This window comes from Schistocerca gregaria, chromosome 5 (assembly GCF_023897955.1).
Source record: "Schistocerca gregaria isolate iqSchGreg1 chromosome 5, iqSchGreg1.2, whole genome shotgun sequence".
Taxonomy (NCBI): domain Eukaryota; kingdom Metazoa; phylum Arthropoda; class Insecta; order Orthoptera; family Acrididae; genus Schistocerca; species Schistocerca gregaria.
The window spans coordinates 217,017,483-217,038,319 of NC_064924.1; the positions used below are offsets into that span (position 1 = coordinate 217,017,483).

Below are 20,837 nucleotides of genomic sequence, written 5' to 3' on the forward strand. Positions count from 1 at the left end.
AGTATATATGTGAACCAGAGATGAATGGGGAATCACCCTAGCAATTGTACAGGCTGCAAATAGGGAACCCTCTGAAATCAGTCTTTTCGAACAGCGAAGATGGTCTGCTGTTCTGGGGACAGTGTAATCAGCATAAAAGGAAACTGGTTGAAGAATGGTGAAACCAATGAGGTGTGACAAGATGTTGGACTTCCACACCTCATCAGAGAACATTCCAGGTCAGAGGTTTGCCCACGCTGTAAAACAGTATATGTGGCACTGATAGCAAATCTAAAAACAAAGTAGAATTCTGGTGTGGGCACAAGTATTTCAGAGCACATTGTTCTGGTGTTGTATGATCAGATGAATCATGTCCTGTAATAGCAGACTCATATGCCATCATCCAGGCAAACAGCTACACCACGATCAGAGGCCAGTGTGTCCAGTATTGTTTTATTCAGGACATTCACTGAGCTTCCACAGGGTCTGTTGTAGTCACTGAAGGCACCACAGTAGCTGTGGACAAAGTGAACATTACTACAGACCACCTGCACTCTTTCATGTTTGATGTCTTCCCCGACAGCAATAGCATCTTCCAGCAGTGTAACTGTCCATATCACAAGATCAGAATCATGCTACAGTGGTTTACAGAGAATACTGTAAACCCACTTTGATGTTGTCTGATCTGAACCTGATAGGATATATTCAAGGCTCAGGTGAATATCCTGAATAGCACAATAATGGACACAATGGCCTCTGATCGTGGTGTAGTGCACGTTTCAAACAGTTGTTTGTCGGGATGTTGGCATATGAATCTGCTATTATAAGACATGATTCACCTACATTATTGGGTGCCAGCTTCGCATCTACAAAGCACCAGCCCACGACTTAGAGCAACTGTATAACTTGTGTTCCTTGTGCACATGCCTTCGGGTACCTACTAAGGATTTGTTGAATACACACAGAATTGTTGCTGCAATGTATTTCAAAGTTGCGTTACCATGCTATTAAGCAAGTGGACATAATGTTTTGGCTCATGAATGTATATTCATTCGTGTAGTCAAAATGACAGTAGAAGTATTATGAATCATCAATTTATTTCATATTTGCTAAAATAACCATTAAGAAGCTGGATAATACCTCTCTGTTTATATGCTATATTAGCAGATGAACAAAATAAACAATTCTTCTTAATAATGTTTTGAGGGTATCTCCTTTGCCTCTATGAGGTCAGAGCATCATCATAATCATAATCATCGGTAACAATGGGCAATGTGCCAATATTGACAGCAGTGTATAATGAATGGTATGCATGGATACATGGTAAGGACATTGGTCATTCATTCATTCATTGTCTACATGTATACACTCTTCAGTATACTTACACAGGTTCATAGAAAGAAGGAATGGAAGAATGCTGTTTAACATCCCGTCAGCATCAAGATCATTTGAGATGGAACACAAGCTGGGATTGTTTGAAAGATGGGGATGGAAATCGGCCGTGCCCTTTCAAATTAACCATCCTGTCATTTTCCTGGAGTGATTTAGGGAAATAACGGAAAACTTAAATCTGGATGGCCAGACAGAGATTTGAACCAGTGGCCTAAATATGAGTCTGGTGTTCTAACCACTGCACCACCTCATTTGGTAACATAAGTTGAATAAATGCCTTGTTTCTTAAGGGCTGATATTAGAGAGGTTTTGAAACTGAGACATAAACTATAAATCCCAGGTATGTAGTGTAACTCATACTCATAGCTCTATTCTATAATTTTCATAACTTGCTAATGACCCACCATTCTGTGTTCATTTATAAATCCTGCTTGTTTCTTTGCTGGTTTATATTTAATGATTTTTGTCTAGCTGGCTAGTGATAACTTAAATCAGTATCTTGCGTAACACAATGAAGTCTGTGGTTTTCTTATGTTTTGTCTGTACTTTCTTATGAAGTATAATAATTAAAGCATTATTTCACTTTTGGAAACTAGTCTTCTTCAACAGACATTCTATAAATTATATTGCAAGTTCCTTATGAATTACTTTGCCTTCAATGGTTATTACTGAAACACCATCATCTCCAGGCATTTTTCTTTTTTCCCAACTCCATATGGTTTTATGAACCTAACCCAGCAATGGTGGGGGTAAGGTTGGGGTGAGCACAAGGACAGGGCACGGGTATTGGTAGGAGTAGGGGTATAGGGTTTGGAAGTACACACATGAGGTAAGGGATCAGGAGTATGAATGATATACTGACATTCGTTTTTAGTTTTACAGTACCCAAGTAAAATTTTAATTAGAACACCTTATCATTACACCAATTTCCTGTCAATGTATCATAATGCACAGGATACTACACAGTTGCAAGGGTAGAACAGTTCTAGCTCAGGAAGATTAGGAGGGATGTTATTTCTCATTTTTGGGAATGCAGAGTCATGCAGAGAATGTGGTGCAGCTATTCCAGTCAAATGTTGACCTTATAATAAACGTTAAGTTTTTTGTGGGTGACTAACAGGTATGCAGGGGAATCAGGAATGTGAAATGACATCCCAAAGAGATGAAGATAATTTTCTAGGAAGGTGGATTGATGACTACATTAATGACAATTATTTCTAGTTAATTAAAAGAAATTTTGGAAATTTGCCATATATTGTAGCTCCATTCAAAGAAACGCATAACTAATTAACAAAAACTACTTAAGATATTAGGAAGACCCGCATTAATTTACTCACTCATCCAAAGAGGCAGTATATGTCTTTTCATTTTCATTCTGAGATCCAACAGTACAGCGTCTTAGTTCAGCTCTGTCTTGGTATCTGGTATCGTCGTTGCCTCTTGGATCAGGAATTCGGGGGCATAATTTTCGTTGAAGTTGTTTGAGCCCACTTTTGTAAGAGATACTTCTTTTTGTCAGCTTCTCCTCATCTGAATAATTATGAAAACAATCCGTGACAGATAACAAGAAAACAAATATTTCTTCTCATGAATATAAATCAATACACAAAACATATTAGGCACTAAGAATTGTAAGGGCCTACAGCACACTGTCATTTAGCATGTATGCATGCTCCCGACGTCTGTGTGAAACAATTTTATCTAGATCTATAAGCCCACATTGTTCATATGAACTTTCATGAAAAGTTGCCTTACCAATTTCTTGGATATTCATTTCCTTAGGGGCTAAAAATCACAAATTGTAAATCTGTTACTCTGTCATAATTGTGTATGTGATGTGTTTAGTATCTGTTCTTCATAATAATTTTTTGAATTAACATTAAATATAATCTTAAATATTAATTAATATTTCATAACTTGAAGTGAGTACATTATCTTTCATAGTAAATAAAGGATGTTGAGACTAGGATAAAACAATTTAGACCTATGACACTGGTGGTTTGTCTACAGATTTGATTTTCACAAAAATCTATTTTTCTTAAGACTTTTTGTCTGTGTTTTGGGCCTTATGGTTCTTACTGTCTCATACCATTAGCTACTGTCGCAAAAGCAGAAATTAATTACAGGTTTTGGAGAGTAATTCTATCATTTCTTCTTGTTCATTTTCATAGAATTAAACATTGCAATACAGCAATGTTTCTTGTGAGTATTTCTTTATAAAGGACAGAAAATAATCTCAAAACATCCCAACTACTCAAGTAAATAGAAAATACATTAGACATAATTCTACCATTACGATGGACAGAATTCAAGGTACGAGGGTAATCCCAAAAGTAAGGTCTCATATTTTTTTTAAATAAGTACATTGACCTGTCTATTTATACAATGGTTTACATCAGTTTACAGCTTGAACATTTAGCTGAATCGCTTTCCAGCCAAATGTTCTTTTAACCTAGGGAACAGGTGATAGTCAATGGGAGCTAAGTCTGGACTATAGGGTGGGTGGGTAATTATGTTCCACTGAAACTGTTGCAGAAGAGCAACAGTTTGCCGAGTGATGTGTGGGGGGTGTTGTCATGGAAAATGAGTTTGCCATTGCTCAACATTCCTCTTCTCTGGTTGTGAATTGCCTGTTTGGGTGTTTTCAGTGTCTCACAGTACCTACCAGCATTAATTGTGGTCCCAGCAATTCAGCTCCAGTGACGAGGTGAAAGAAGAGGTTCATAACTTTCTGAACAGGATGGCGGTGATCTGGTATGACACGGGCATACAAAAACTGCCACAGTGTCTACAAAAATGCATCAACATAAATGGTGATTGTGTCGAAAAATAGCTAAATGTTCAAGCTGTAAACTGATGTAAACCTTTGTAGAAATAAACAGGTCTATGTACTTACAAAAAAAATAGGAGACCTTACTTTTGGAATTATAATCATACCTCTCTCTTATTTATTGATTTATTTATCTATTTTAGACAATGGATTTTAACCATCAGCTGTTTTATTTAACCTATATATCATATAGCAGTTTCAATCATAGACAATCATCACTACATAGATACAAAGCAATGCAAATTATCAGTATTTCGAGGACTGATTATGATGGTTGTTTGGTTTCCCTATGACAACTTTGATGGTGTATCAGCTTGTAAGGAAAAGAGATGTTTTTAACTGACCTGTTTTGCCTTATGTCTGATGATGATAGTCTATGGCTGAAACCAATAGATGATACATAGGTCAAATAAAACAGCTGATGATTAAAATGCATTTTACAAAGAACTGAAGAGCTGTTGGTTCCCTCCTGATGAAGCCATTACTTCTCATTTATCAGCTTGCCCTTGCCACATTTTGGGCCAGTTAACTAAATTTAAAACTGCAAAATTTACTGTTCGCTCAACGGGTATCGAGAAATCAATCAAAAGTGATTGATTTATGATTTTTGTATACACTGAACATTAGCTCACTTCTCTGCTATCAACAAAATAATTTGCAGCACTATTAGGATACCACTCAGTAAAGAAGATGTTATACCACACAGTAGAAAGGGGAGAAAATTTTTCTTTTAGCCACAAGCCACAAGCAATACCTGGCAAAGTTGGTGACCCAGGTATGCAGCAGAAAGAAACACTCAGCACTGTAATTCGGCCACATACATGACCACACATTGCTATATCAGGCCCAATGGTCAGGCACAAATTACATACTCAGCAAAACATCCACTGGGAGACAGAAAGAGAAAGACAGAGGGAGGGAGGGAGAGAGAAATTTGGTAGCTCTTGTTACATGAAACAAAAAGCTTTAGCTCAAACATGATAATACCTTTCAGAGACTTGACAGCGCATTAACAGTTTCTAACAAATTGTTAAGCAAACACAGTGGGACGAGGACTGCTGATCACTAGTAAAGGAGTGCACCACATTTGGTCACATTGAACAGAGCCTTGCAAAATTACCTCCCACACATATCTATAAATACCACAGTTCTCCAGTTCTGAATTCAGTTGGTCATTAGGATTGATGGCGTTCGTACCGAAGCACTCCATTCAACAATTATTATGGTGCGGTGATATCCATGTGTTAGATGTTCCAGCACTTCTTATGAACATGCTGCTTGTCATTCCCGACATGACCAGATCCAAGTAACCACAACCTGCCACTCATGAGATTTCGCATTGGCACCCACCTACCACATTGCTAATGGGAAGATTGATGGCTCTCCAACAGCAGTATACCTCATGGTGCTTGTCGCACTAACACTGTCGTCACTGCTGCGTGAGAGTGCCACCCAGTGCCTCTGTTCCTGATCATCACTGCTGCCAGGGCCTATCTGTCAGAGGAGTCAGGATTGGCTGCCTACATGACTTCTGGTAGCGCAGTATATCCTGATGGATCATTGCAAGTCAACATCATCTTCCATAGTGGGGTTGGGAATGCTCTAACAGTGTGAGGCACACACACATGTTACAGCTTCACCTACAGACTGCCTGACAGCAGCCCACAATACTTTGGCCGAATTGCTCATGTAGTGGCCTTAGTGACCAGTCAGCTGAGCCAACAATGGGAGTCAGTAAAATTTCACTGTGTCACTTGCACAAGACATGAGCCAGGTTGACGAGAAGACACAAGACTGTAAATCTGAGTGAATAAACGTTGACTTAGTCACTATGTTTTATTAGTGCTGAAAGACACTCTGCAGATTCCACAACACCATCCTGACAATGTAGAAGCATCTCTGTTTGACACCCCTACAATTTTGCATGAGAAGTGGTTCTTTGGTGACATCAATAGGACACTGACATCATGACAGAAAAAACAGGAGAGAGTGTTGCAGCATCAGCAACACCCATTTGATGTCTCAAATGGTTTCCATATGACTCAGCTCTGATCACATCACAATGAAACCAAAGAACATTTTCTACTACCATTTTTATTCTGTTCTTATGCCAAGGATTGGACATAGAGATTTTTATGCAATGAGGAAAGTGAATTTCATGAGACCTGAAGAAGCTGTAGATATGTCACAATTTAGAGAGAACTGTAGGGAAAGTTTGGTACCCATGAGATGTAAGAGCTGTAATTTAACTGCACATAATGTACCTGCAGTATAACTGTACCAGTAACTTGCAGCATTCATAGTCATTACAGTCATGCAGCACACAATTGTACCAAGTGTCGCTGGGCAATAATCAAACATAAAAATTGGGTGTGACTATGTCTGTTGAGTTTTGCTGTTGCTTTTAAAAGAGGGAGTGTTTGCTTGTAGTAGTTTTGTAAGTGTAAAAGTAGTGATGCATTGCACAAAGATGCCAGAAACACAATTAGCTAATACGAATGATACTGTCACTCTGACAGAGCACGTATCAAAATTGTTAGAGGACAATATTCAGCTGAAGTTGAATCATGACGAGTTAAGTAGGCACACAGAAGCTTTGAAAGCTTCACAATAGTCATACTGGGGTTCACATGAGGTTAAGGAAGTAGTGAGTGAACCCTCCTCTTCAGTAGATCCTTCACAAGCTAACATAATAACACCTCCTCGGGTAAAACAGAGGATGAAACAATATACGTAAATAATGTTTTATATACATACAAACTAAGTAATTGGTCAGATGAAACAAGTCTGTGGATGGCCAATCTATGTCTAACAGGTGAGGCTAAAATATATGTGATGTATCACAAGAGACTTAGCAAAGTGCACACAATTGAACAGTTGGTGGAGGGTTTACAGCAGAATTACCATAAATAGAACAGTGCTAGATCTTTAAGAGAGAAGTTGAGTGGATTAGTGTAGAAAGCCAATGAAACTGTTGAAGCCTTAGAATTCAAAAAGTGAACACCTAGACATATGGGTTGACACAAAATTCATAAGAGGATCAAGTCATGCTCAGAGAAGAAGAAAATAGGGCTCTAGACATCTTTCTACAGGGCATTCCAGTGGAATTTTCATGCTGGGTTCATATGGAAAATATGGATGACTTAGCTGCAGCACTTTGCATTGCCATGCACTTGCACGAAAGCAACATTGTTACAAAAGTACTCAATGCTCAAAAAATCTTTGCTTCTGACAAAGAATGTTACCAATTTGGGAAAAGACATTTGATGGTACAATGTTGCCAGCCACAATGTTATAGTTGTGAATGCTTTGGCTGCAAGGCACAGTAATGTAGAAGCAAGAAACAGGTTAAATGAAACAAACAGAAGCTGGTGTTATACACAAATCAGAATGTTTTGTCCATCAGGAAACATTCTCAGTAAACTATAATCCTGAAAAAACATGTGCAGATATGGATAGCTGCTTGATGAGCTTATTACAAGAGAGGTAACATAAATTTCTGGTAGACACTAGTGTACATGTGTCAGTCATTAGTCTGGATCTCATAGGCAGAAGGCGGTTAAACATTCCAAGATATAGATTATGTGGAGTAGGAACTAATGATGTGGAGTCACCAAGGACAACACAGCTCAGCTTTATTAAGACAGAAACTAAAGTATTTCATGAGCACATGGAACTGTTACCAACAGGGACAGATATTCAGTGAGTCTCGGACTTGACTTCCTGGATAGGCATCATACCAAATCTATTCTTTACCAGAGCATGGTTGGACTTAGCATGAACTTATTTCCAATGGGTGCACCAGGTGCAAATGTTTCAATGTCACAAGGTACACCAATTGCTGAGGTGTCACCAACTGAACTGCCAATGTGTGTATCAAAGATAGTTTCACCTGTCAAAGTAACAGCAGGTGCAGGAAAGTTGATATGGGTAACTGTAAATGACCACTTACTACAATGAGAATTATGTGTGATTCAGTAACTGCAGAACAATAAAGCATTAGATGAAAGGCACTGTTTTATATGCAGAAGCATAGCATGTGTAAGCAACATAAATGGTAAATTAATGGTCCCAGTGAGTCTGGACGATTTTGGGATGGACAACGCAAGTCTCCCGAAGAGATTAATAGTAACAACTTTAGAGATATTCAAAAAGGATGAGGATAATTTCGATAAATCAACAGATGATCATAGCCTCAAGCAAACCATTAATGCATCTGTATTATGTGCTACGGTTCATCATTTGAAAGACAGTGGACAGGACGTCATGTAAAGACTATTGTTAGAATACTCAAGACTCAGGTAGTCCATTGCCAGTAACACCCATCACCCAACACCACATTCCAACAAACAATAATGCTCGAATCTACAAGAAGCCATATAGAACAGCAAAGCACTTGCAACTACTGCTTAATGAATTTATACATCAACAGCTAACTGAATGCATTATCAAACACAGCAATAGCCCAAGTCAACCAATATTGCCACTGTATCAAAAAAGTCATGCAATGGAATGAATAAGTACAGATTCTGTTGTGATTACAGTTTCCCAAATGCATGCACCATAACAGATCTGTATCCAGTCCTGAACATCTTGAAAACATTAGACAACTTGCAGCAATGTAAATATTTTTTGACAATGGACCTTAGAAGTGCTTATCACCAATTTGAAGTGTGTCCAGAAGACAGGCCTAAAATAGCATTCACAGCACTCCCAGGTCATTATGAATACTGCAGGATGCCATCTGGATAAAAAAAAATGTTCCTTCCACTTTTCAACATTTGTTAGACAGAGTACTTTGTGGGTTAAAACCGAAGGTGATATAACAACTTTTTCCAGAAATGTAAGGATAATATTAAGTGCCTAAATGAAGCACAGAGAAGTGTCATTTTGCTGAAATGAAAGTTAATAATGTCAAACATATTATCAGTCAAGAGTGAGTAAGGACAGATCCTCATCTCACATCAGCTATGGGTGATTTTGCAACAGCACAAACAACACAAACAGTTGCAATCATTTCTTGGCTTGTACACCTATTACTATAAATCTGTAAAGAGATTTGCTGAAATTACACAACCACTAACTCTGTTACTTTGAAAGGGAGTTAAGTTTCAATGGACAACAGTGTGTCGGGAGGTGGTTCAGAAATATAAGAAAAAGCTGAGATCAGATCCTGTGTTATCATTCCCTTATTTCAAGAAAGAATACATACTTTCCTGCTATTCAAGTAACAGTGCTTTAGTCAGTGTTGCAATGGCAAGGAATACATGGTGACTTATCATCTAGACACTTGAACACACCTCAGTGAAATTACTCTACAAATGAAAGAGATGTTAGCAGCAATATGGGGAATTTCTTATTTTTGTTATTATTTGCATGGTCAGAAATTTAAAGTGATAAAAGCTCATGCATCCTCAAAGTGGCTGTTAGGCTTAAAAGACCCTTCAAGTCAGTCAACAAGGTGAGCAGTCAAACTGAGTCAGTTTGATTATGAAGTGGTTCACAAGCAAGCAGTAAAGCATATGAACACAGACACCCTAAGTACAAAAGTCATTGTATTACAGGAATAAGGTAAGAAGAGTCAAGCAGATTAGAAAAAGACTAAGGCAGCCGACAGGGAATATCAACTGTTTAAAATGTAACCTCAGTTTGTGACACATGAGGGTTTATTGTGCAGGTCCACAAAGTGTGGTCCACACATCATGGTTCCCACAATGCTCAGAACCGAGGTATTACAAGAAGTGCATGACCATGTATTATCAGGTCATGAGGGTAGGAAGACAACTGATGAACAATTTGTAGAAAGGTTTTGATGGAAAATGCATTGTAGTGATGTGGAGCAGTATGTCAAAAACTGCATCCCATGTGTGCAGAGAACAGATTTAAGTCATCAAAAAATACAGTTACCACTAAAAGCTGTGAAACTGTTTCATATGGTACGACCTTATGTGTTAGTACTTTTAAACAGAATTCCAGCTGGTAATAAATACATACTCAAGATGAGAGATCATAGAAATACAGCACAGGAAATAGTGGATGGGTGAACTGGAGGAAACTGAGTGGAGTACTGAGTGATAAGAAGGTTAGCTACAGAATGAAGGGAAAGCTTTACAAGTCTGTGGTGAGGCCTGTGATGCTGTAAAGTGCAGAAACTTTGCCAATTACAAAAGGCCAAGAGAAAGAGAGGGAAGTGACAGAAATGAGAATGTCAAGGTGGATGAGTGGGGTGACACAATAGGATAGACTAAGGAATGAGTACATTAAGGGAACAGTGAAAATGGGGCCAATAGGGAAGAAGCTCCAAGAAAGTAGGCTAAGATCGTACAGACATGAGCAGAGAAGAGGAGAGTACTACGCGGGGAGAACAGTTGAAGCCCTAGAAATCAAAGGACCAAGGAGAAGAGGAAGACTGAAACTGAGATGGGAAGATAAGGTACCAGGGGACCTACGGGAGAAAGGATGGTTCAGAGAAGAAGCACTGGAAGGCATTTATGTAAGAGAAGGATCCAGAAAATCAATGCTGAACCCACATGACATGGGGAAAGGCTGTGATGATGATGATGATGATGATGATGATGATGATGATGATGATCAATCATTTTTTGAGATATCTAGTAAGGGTAAAGCTGGTGCCACTACACAGGTGATGGTAAAATAACTGGTTACTAAAGGTTGGTGTATCAGAGAGGATAATCACAGATCAAGGGACTAACTTTGTGTCCAATCTTATGAAACAAGTTATGTCACCTATTGTGAATCCAGAAGTTATGCAGCAACCTGTTCCATCTTTCAGGGAATGGATGAATGGAAAGAGTTCATTGCACAATATCAAGAATGCTATGCCATTATGTGAATAGCAAACATGAAGACTGAGATACCTATCTAAATTTTGTACTTAGCATGTATAATTCAAAAGTTCTGGGTGTATGTGTGGACAATTCCATCACATTTTGATATGATTCAACCAAAATCAGTGATACAAGGTAACCAGTAAAACAGATTGGTCAGATGAAACAAGTCTGTGGATGGCCAATCTATGTGTAACAGGTGAGGCTAAAATGTATGTAATGTATCACAAGATGCTTAGCGAAGTGCGCATTCGAACAATTAGTAAGGGGTTTACAGCAGAATTACCATAAACAGAGCAGTTAATATCTTTAAGAGAGAAGCTGAGTGGATTAGTGCAGAAAGCCAATGAAACTGTTGAAGCCTTTTCTGACAGAATTCAAAAAGTGAACACATAGACATATGAGTTGACACAAAATCCAAAAGAGGATCAAGTCATACTCAGAGAAGATGAAAATAGTGCCAGGTGATTACAAGAGGTGTGACAAAGGATAAAACATGCCAACACTAAGGCTTTAAAAAACCTGGAGTATGTTTGGAAATGTTTAAGTAAAACACCGGAATACAGGATAGAAAAGTAGGTATTGCTAACATGCCCTTATACCCCAAAGGGCAAAACGAAGTTCTTACCATAGTATCAAGTACTGTACAATGTCATCAAAATGGCTTCACAAGTAAATACAAAAATAAAACTATCAACTAAGACATCTGTAGTCCACATCAGCAAAGTGAAAGCATTTAAAGAAGTGATTGATGCATTACTGCAGGTTCCTTCCCCATTACCAGAAAAGGAGAAGTTGACTTTAGAAAGGAAAACCACACGACTTTTGTATCCAACGGAAAATAAAGTAGGTCTACATGTTTTGTACTTTATATCTAAAAACAAAGATGATGTGACTTACCAAACAAAAGCACTGGCAGGTCGATAGACACACAAACAAACACAAACATACACACAAAATTCTAGCTTTCGCAACCAACAGTTGCTTCTTCAGGAAAGAGGGAAGGAGAGGGAAAGACAAAAGGATGTGGGTTTTAAGGGAGAGGGTAAGGAGTCATTCCAATCCCGGGAGCGGAAAGACCTACCTTAGGGGGGAAAAATGACAGGTGTACACTCGCGCGCACGCGCGCACGCACACACGCACACACGCACACACACACACACACACACACACACACACACACACACACACACACACATATCCATCCGCACATACACAGACACAAGTAGACATTTGTAAAGGCTATAAATGTTCTAACACTTGTCCTGAACATACTCATTGCCCTTCCTGAGATGATAGCATCCAAGTAATCATCACTTGCCAGTCTTGAGACTTCGCATTGGCCCCCACCCACCACACTGTTGATGGGGAGACTGAGGGTCTTCCAACGCCAGTACACATTGTGGTGCATGTCGCACTGTCATCATCGTCATTGCTACGTGTCATCCAATGCCTTTATTATTGATCATTGCTGCAGGCACTTCCAGCTGCTAGGGCCTCTCTGTCCAATGGGGCCAGAATCAGCTGACTGCTTGCATTCCAACAGTGTAGTATATCCCATGGCTCATCATGGGTCACCATCATCTACTCGAGAACGATTGAGGATGCTCTCAATAGTGTGGAGCACATACCCATGCTACAGCTTTGACTGCAGACTGCCAGACAGCAGTGCGCAAATCTCAGTCAAATTGCTGGTGTAGCAGCCTTGGTGGAATTTCACTATATCACTAGCACAAGACATCAACTAAGGCTGACGAGAAGGCATAGAATTGAAAATCTGAAGAAATAAATGTTAACTTGCTAGGCACATTTCATTAGCACTGAAAAACGCTCTACAGGTTCCACACCACCACCCCGACAACAGAGAATTGTCTGCACTTGGGACCCCTACATAATATGAGTCTAATCATGTATAAATCAAAAATTGGTATCTATGGGCAGAGTTTTGCTAGGTTACTTGAAATTCATAGTGAATTATCCACAAATAAGTAGAGGAGGTGTTTAGCTGCAGACAGGCACAATGACAGTGACTGCTAATATTAATATATATAATGTCTGCTTGTGTCTGTGTATGTATGGATGGATATGTGTGTGTGTGTGTGTGTGTGTGTGTGTGTGTGTGTGTGTGTGTGTGTGTGTGTGTGTGTGTGCGCGCGCGCGATTATATACCTATCCTTTTTTTCCCCTAAGGTAAGTCTTTCCGCTCCCGGGATTGGAATGACTCCTTATCCTCTCCCTTAAAACCCACATCCTTTCATCTTTCCTTTTCCTTCCCTCTTTCCTGACGAAGCAGCCGCCGGTTGCGAAAGCTCGAAATTCTGTGTGTGTGTTTGTGTGTTTTATTCATTGTGCCTAACTACCGGCGCTTTCAAGCTTGGTAAGTCTTGGAATCTTTTTTTTTAATATATTTTTCCCATGTGGAAGTTTCTTTCTATTTTATATATATAATAGAAAGAAACTTCATATAACACACACAGGTCTGCAACTCAATGCCTCCTCTAAACGGTGAATAGCGATCTATTCTTTTCATGTTGTTTTCAGTACATAAATAAGACATCCACAACAAGTACAACAAAATTTTAAAGAATTAATTTCAATGAAGCAAACTGAGAAACATTATGGATTATTTCATATTCAGTACTCAGGCACCTTTGGTGCCACTGGAATCCCCTGGTGGCCCGGATGTTGCTGTGGCTTCCAATATGCAACATCTGGCCGGTCCGTCCTCACTCCAGAGTGGGTGGCTGACAGTGATGGGTTCACATGTCGCTGGGCGGAAGGTGAAAGAGGGAGCATGCTATGTGGCTGGCTCCCTATGTCTTAGCAACAGGTACGAGGTGCTTCCCAGGGTTGCTGACAACTCTGAGCCAGCACAAGATGCCTCTCCTGTTGGGCCAGTGGTCGATTTTCCTACCCAGTCTAGACAAGTACAGAGGGTGGGTACGCTAGTCATTGGAAGCTACAATGTTACGCAGGTAATGGAGCCAATCAGGGAGATAGTAGGCAAGGCGGGAAAGAATTCCAGTGTGCATTCGGTATGTTTGCCAGGAGGTCTCATTTGTGATGTGGAGGAGGCCCTGCCAACGGCTATCGAGCGCACTGGGTGCAACCAGCTGCATATAGTGGTACATGTCGGCACAAATGACGCCTGCCACTTGGGTTCTGAGGCCATCCTCAGCTCCTTTCGGCAGCTAGCTGATTTGGTGAAGGCATCTAGCAACACACGCAGAGTACAGACTAAGCTGTCTATTTGTAGCATCATACCCAGGTTGATTGTGGTCCTCTGGTTTGAAACAGAGTGGTAGGTCTAAACCAGAGGCTCAGATGCCTCTGTGACGGTATCGGGTACGAATTTCTCGATCTCCGCTATAGGGTGCAGAATTATAGAGATTCCCTTAATAAGTCAGCCATGCACTGCATATAGGAAGTGGCTACTAGGGTAGCAGAGTACGTGTGGCATGCACTAGGGGCTTTCTTAGGTTAGAGAACACCTCCCTTGGGAGCAAACATGATTTGCCTGTTAAATCAGCCACAGCAACCTCAGAGAGTCTGGGTTCTGTCAGATCAGAGATAGAAAAGATTAATATGATTTCAGTAAACTGCAGGAGCATCCAAGGAAAGGTCCCAGAATTAGTATTGCTTATTGAATGTTATAATGCACAGATAGTATTGGAAACAAAATGCTGATTGAAGCCAGATGTCAATGACAATGAAGTCCTAATTTCAGACTGGAATGTTTATCGTAAGTATAGGTTAGTCGCCAATGGTGGCGGCGAGTTTATTGCAGTAGATAATTTGATAAAATCTAGCGAAGTTATCACGGATTCCAAATGTGAATTAATCTGGGTGAAACTGAGTATCAAAGAACGGTCAAAAATGGTGATTGGATGCTTTTATAGACCACCTGGGTCAGGATCTGGAGTTGTAGAGTGCTTCAGACAGAGATTGCAGATTACCATTAGTAATTTTCCTGATTGTGCCGTTGTAATAGGGGATGACTTCAACTTGCCTGGTATAGATTGGGAGTGTTATGTCATCAAATTTGGTGCCAGAGGCAGGGAATCATGTGGCATTGTTCTGGATGACTTGTCCGAAAATTACCTTGAGCAGGTTGATAGAGAACCAACTCATCAGGTAACGTTTTAGACCTCCTGGAAACAAACAGACCTGAACTTATCAAATCAGTTAATGCAGAGGAAGGTATCAGTGATCATACGGCTGTGACAGCACCTATGACAATGGGTCCTACAAGGAATATTAAGAAAGGTCGGAAGATATATTTGCTCAGCAAAGGTGACAGGATACAAAATTTCTGAATATCTCAGCAGTCAGCATCAAATATTCAGTGATGAGGATGAAGATGTAGAGAACAAACGGAAAAAATTCAATGGCATTGTTCAATATGCCCTAGATAAGTACGTTCCAAGTAAAGTTTTAAGGGATGGGAAAGATCCACCATGGTTAGAAAAGTGCTACGTAAACAAAGAGCACTTCATCTCAGATTCAAGAGAAGTAAAAACCCAGCTGATAAACTAAAGCTGAATGAAGCAAAAATGAGTGTAAGGAGAGCAATGAGAGAAGTGTTCAATGATTTTGAAAGTAAGACATTGTCAACCTACTTGAGTAAAAACCCTAAGAGATTTTGGCTGTATGTAAAGTCAGTGGGTCAAAATTATCTATTCATGCTCTCAGTGACCACACCAGCACTGAAATGGAAGATAACAGAGAGAAGGCCGAAATACTGAATTCGATCTTCCAAAGTTGTTTCACCGCAGAAGATCATAACACTGTCCCTCCTTTCAATTTTCGTGCAAATCTCGAAATGGATCATGGAATTGAAAAGAGCTTAATTGCTTGGTAGTGGAAAGGCTTCAGGACCAGATGAGATACCTATCAGATTCCTTAAAGATTATGCAAAAGAACTTGCTCCCCTTCTAGCACTAATTTATCGTAGATCACTTGAGCAATGAAAGATACCTAATGACTGGAAAAAAAGCAGGTCATTCTCATTTTTAAGAAAGCCGTAAGATAGATTGACACAATTATAAATCTATATCATTGATGTCAATCTGTTGTAGAATTATGGAACATGTTTAATGTTCAAGAATTATGATGTTCTTGGAAAATGAACATCTCCTCTATAAAAATCAACATGGTTTCCGCAAACACAGATCCTGCAAAACTCAGATCGCTCTGTTCCTCCATGAGATGCACAGCGTAGTGGACAACAGCACTCAGATTGATGCCGTGTTCCTTTATTTCAGTAAGGCATTTGACATTGTCCCACATTGCTGTTTAATGAAAAAAATATGAACTTACGGAGTATCAGAGCAGACCTGTGATTGGATTCAAGACTTTCTTGCAGACAGAACTCAACAGGTCACTCCTAACGAAACTAAATCAACAGGTGTAAAGGTAATATCTGGAGTACCACAGAGAAGTGTGATAGGACCGTTCCTGTTCACAACATATGTACATGATCTATTAGAAAGCGTTGGATGCTCTTTAAGGCTATTCGCAGATGATGCAGTTGTTTATACCAAAGTAGCAACACCAAAAGATAGTAAGAATTTAAAGAACGACCTGCAGAGAATTACGAACAATCCTGTTGGAAGAACATCCACAACTGAGCATTATAGCAGAGGTTGAAAAGTTATAAATTACTTTATTTTCACACAACCAGTTTCAGACTGTTACAAGCCCATTCTCAGGTGTTGTACTGGCAATACCAAAAGACGGGAGATAATTTTCGCAAGCCGCATATTGTGCGGCAGTGTGTGAAAATTATCTCCCGCGTTTTGCTATTTCCAGTACGACACCTGTGGAAGGGCTTATAACAGTCTGAAACTGTTGTGTGAAAATAAAGTAATTTACAACTGAAGCATTATTTTCAACCTCAGCTGCAGAGAATTGATGAATGGTACAGACTCTGGAAGTTGACCCTGAATGTAAATAAATGTAACACATTGTGCATACATAAGAAAAGAAATCCACTACTGTACATTTACACTATTGATGACAAACAGCTGGAGACAGCGTCTGCCATAAAATATCTAGGCGTAATTATCCAGAGTGACCTTAAGTGGAATGACCACATAAAACAGATAGTGGGCAAAGCAGACACCAGCCTCAGATTCATCAGAAGAATCTTAAGGAAATGTAACTCATCCACAAAAGAAGTGGCTCACCCGATTCTTGAGTATTGTTCATCTATCTGGGATCCCTGTCAGGTAGGACTGATAGAGGAGATGTTGTGCGTCATGGAGAGATTTACTATTGAAATTTTGGGACAGCACTTTTCAGGAGGAGTCAGATAACATATTACTTTCCCCCACATACATCTTGTATATTGACCACAGGGAGAAAATTCGAGAAATTAGAGCCAATACAGAGGCTTACCAACAATCATTCTTCCCATGAACTATTCGCAAGTGGAACAGGGTTGGAGGGATCAGATCGTGGTACTGAAAGTACCCTCCACTACACACCATTAGGTGGCTTGTGGAGTATGATGTAGATGTAGATGTAGGCAGCAGAGATTACTCAGAGTTATATGGTATTGTTGTATCAAGAAGTCGATTGAGCTCGAGCCGCAATGCAGCTGTTAAATATACAAGACAACTTGCAGAAGTAGATTAAGGATCTTGAAGACACAATAGAAATCAAGGCAGATGAGAGACATGCTCACAATCATTGAGAGAAGACAGAGATTCATTAAAAAGACAGGCCGACAAAAATGAGTCACAAGTCAAGCCTAGAATGAAAGTGCAAACTCCGTGGTTCTTGTCTAAAAACCAGAATTATGGTTTTCAATGTCAGACCTAGCATTTGTCCAGAGTGAAGTGATTGATAATGATGTAAAATTTGTGGTAACAGTAAACAATTTGGACACCAGAGCTGCCACTATGGTCATGGACGCCATATTGAAATCACCGCAAAAACAACACTATACACAGCAAAAGTAAATGCGAACTGATCAGTTGTGTAAGTCAGTAGAGCAACAAGTGCAGCAAGTATTGTGCAGTGAGCAGATAGGTGACAGAACACCAGCAGAATTCTGGTGACGTTTATGAAGTATCATCAGTAAAGAGGAGTTATCAGATGCCACGCTACGACACGTGTGGATGACACAGCTGCCAGTTATGGTGCAAGCAGCTGTTGTTACCTATGGCAGTACTAATATCAATACAATAATTCTGGTTACAGACAAAAGGTATGCATCATTAGACAAGACAAACCCATCTAGCACAATTAAATTGCATGCAGGAAGTAACATGGAAGAGATGGTGGCTATACAAAGAGAGCAACACAAGGACGTTAACAGGCAGTATAAACACTTGAAACAGCAGACAGAAGTGTTGCAGAACTAGGTAGTGGCACTGGTAGAAGATACAAACATTATACACCGACAAGACACTGAAAGTAAAAATCAACAGTATTATAAGAACCAGCAAGATTCATCTTGGTGGTATCATCGATGTTTTGGGGAGCCGCTCACAAAGTGTACTTCTCTGTCTTCATACCCAAAACCATGCCAGTGGTCAGCAATAGGTCGGCAGGCCGTAGAGCTTGACAAAAGTGCCACACAAAGACAATGGGCAACCTAACAGTACCCCAACAAGTGAGCAACCAAGCCAGGCTACTAGCAATGTCACATAGATTGTACATAACAGATGTTAAGATGGATCGCCACCATTTTGTCAATTCAGGTTCCGACATTAAGATGTTAATAGTTGACACAGCAAAAAGAAATCAGCCAAGCCTACTCAGTTCACAGCTGGAAATAATTTGACCACAGCAACACATGGATATCGTGAAATAAAAATCGATCTCGGATTTAGGAAGAAATTCATGTGGCATTTTGTGCTGGCAGATGTCTCCAAGACTATCCTAGGAACAGATTTTATTTTCAAGAGGATAGAGATAAACCTCAATGCAGCACAGATAAAAATGGATAGTGATGTCATGACAGGATCTCTGGGCCAAAGTTCTGTGAGCACCTTGGGTAGTCGATTACAAGTAAACGCAGAGTTGCATAACACAGTACACCACATTAAGACCACACTTGGACAACTGGTCTCACGGAGACTGAGAAGACTGGCTCCTGATGGTGCCACGGCAGCAAAGGTGGAGTTCGAAGATATGCTACAAATGGGCCTAATACGCAGGTCAGATAGCCCATGGGTATCCCCACTATACCTAGCAAAGAAAAAGGATGGCACTTGGAGACCCTGTGGGGATTATCGGGCCCTAGACAAACACACAATCTCAGATCAATACCTGGTTCCAATATTAAAGATTTCACAAATTTACTAGTGGGATCCACAATATTCAGCATAATCAATTATAAGAAGGCATATAACCAAATACCAGTGCCAAATGAAGACATACCAAAGACTGCTGTGATAACTCTACTTTAATTGTTTAAGTTTTTATGAATGCCCTTCAGATTAAAAACTGCTGCACAGGCATGGCAATGTTTTCTGGATGAAGTCCTGAGAAGGCTCAATATTTGCTTCACATACCTAGATAAAAAATCATAGAGGGAGACCAAGAGATGAATACACTAAGCAGATTCAGAAGGATGTAAGTAGCAGTAGGTACTGGGAGATGAAGAAGCTTGCACAGGATAGAGTAGCGTGGAGAGCTGCATCAAACCAGTCTCAGGACTGAAGACAACAACAACAACATGCCTAGATAACATATTGGTATTATCCAGAACTATCACAGAGCACGAAGAACACCTCAAAGTAGTCTTTGACTGAATACATGACTATTGCATAGTGGTCAACAGACCAAAGTGTGCTCTTCATCAGATGCACATAAATCTCCTTAGTTACATTTTTTCATTGTCTGGCACTCGACCTGTGAAAGATAAGATTGAAATCGTAAAGGACATTCCTTGCCTGACAGACTTTCATCAGCTAACAAGAGTCCTAGGAGTTGTAAATTTCTACTGGCGGCACTTACCAGGCAGCCCTTGAGATTTTCTTCTGCAAGCTCATGGCATATCAAGTCAAATGGCGTGTTTTTGATCACAAGGTATTAGCCGCATATGAAGCAGTGCGGCACTTTCGCCAATACATCAAAGCCAGACCATTCATCATATATATAGACCACAAACCTATAACTTTCACTTCCACACATGAGAACAACTGGTCCCCAAGACAATTTCGGCAACTTGAATTTATTAGGCAGTTCAGTATAGACATTAGACACATAAGAAGGGTAAAAAATATAGTGGGTGATTTGTTCATGGGTCGGTGCCATCTCCTATACGGTAAATTACGGGCAGCTGGTCGCAGCGTAGGCTACCGATGCTCAGCTAAAAGAATATTTACACAGTGAATTAACAGGACTGCAATTCAACAGGTACAGCCAGTAGGGGCTAAGGTAAAGATCTCGTGTGATATGTCATAAGGCAAACCCAGATCTTTCATACCAGGACCACTAAACATAGCTGTTTTTGGTGTAATTCATGGTCTAGTTCATCCATTAGGCTGCTGACAGAATGGTTCGTATGGCCCGGCATTAATAAGGATTACTGCAGGTGGGCAAAATCATGTGTGGCATGTCAACAACGCAAGACGGACAGGCACGTCCATAAGCAAGCGGGAGAGTTTCAGGAAACAACAGACCGCTCCGCTTCTCCTTTGTTCACTTGGATATTATAGGACCACGCCAGAGTCAGAAGGGTTCCGATACTTGCTGACAGCAATCGACCATTATACTCAGTGGGCAGTACCCACACTGAAATCTCAGCAGAGACAGTTGCAAAAGCTTTTTTA

At 40.0% G+C, this 20,837-nt stretch overlaps 1 protein-coding gene across 3 annotated transcripts in view; it reads right to left on the reverse strand.

Annotated features, from left to right (window-relative positions):
- The window catches only part of LOC126272690 (angiogenic factor with G patch and FHA domains 1), a 257,783-nt gene that overhangs the window by 193,849 nt on the left and 43,097 nt on the right, over positions 1–20,837 (reverse strand). For all 3 annotated transcript variants that reach the window (XM_049975714.1, XM_049975717.1, XM_049975715.1), the window contains exon 7: positions 2,709–2,901. In XM_049975714.1, the coding sequence (XP_049831671.1) occupies positions 2,709–2,901 (193 nt within the window). The remainder of the gene's footprint in view (positions 1–2,708; positions 2,902–20,837) is intronic.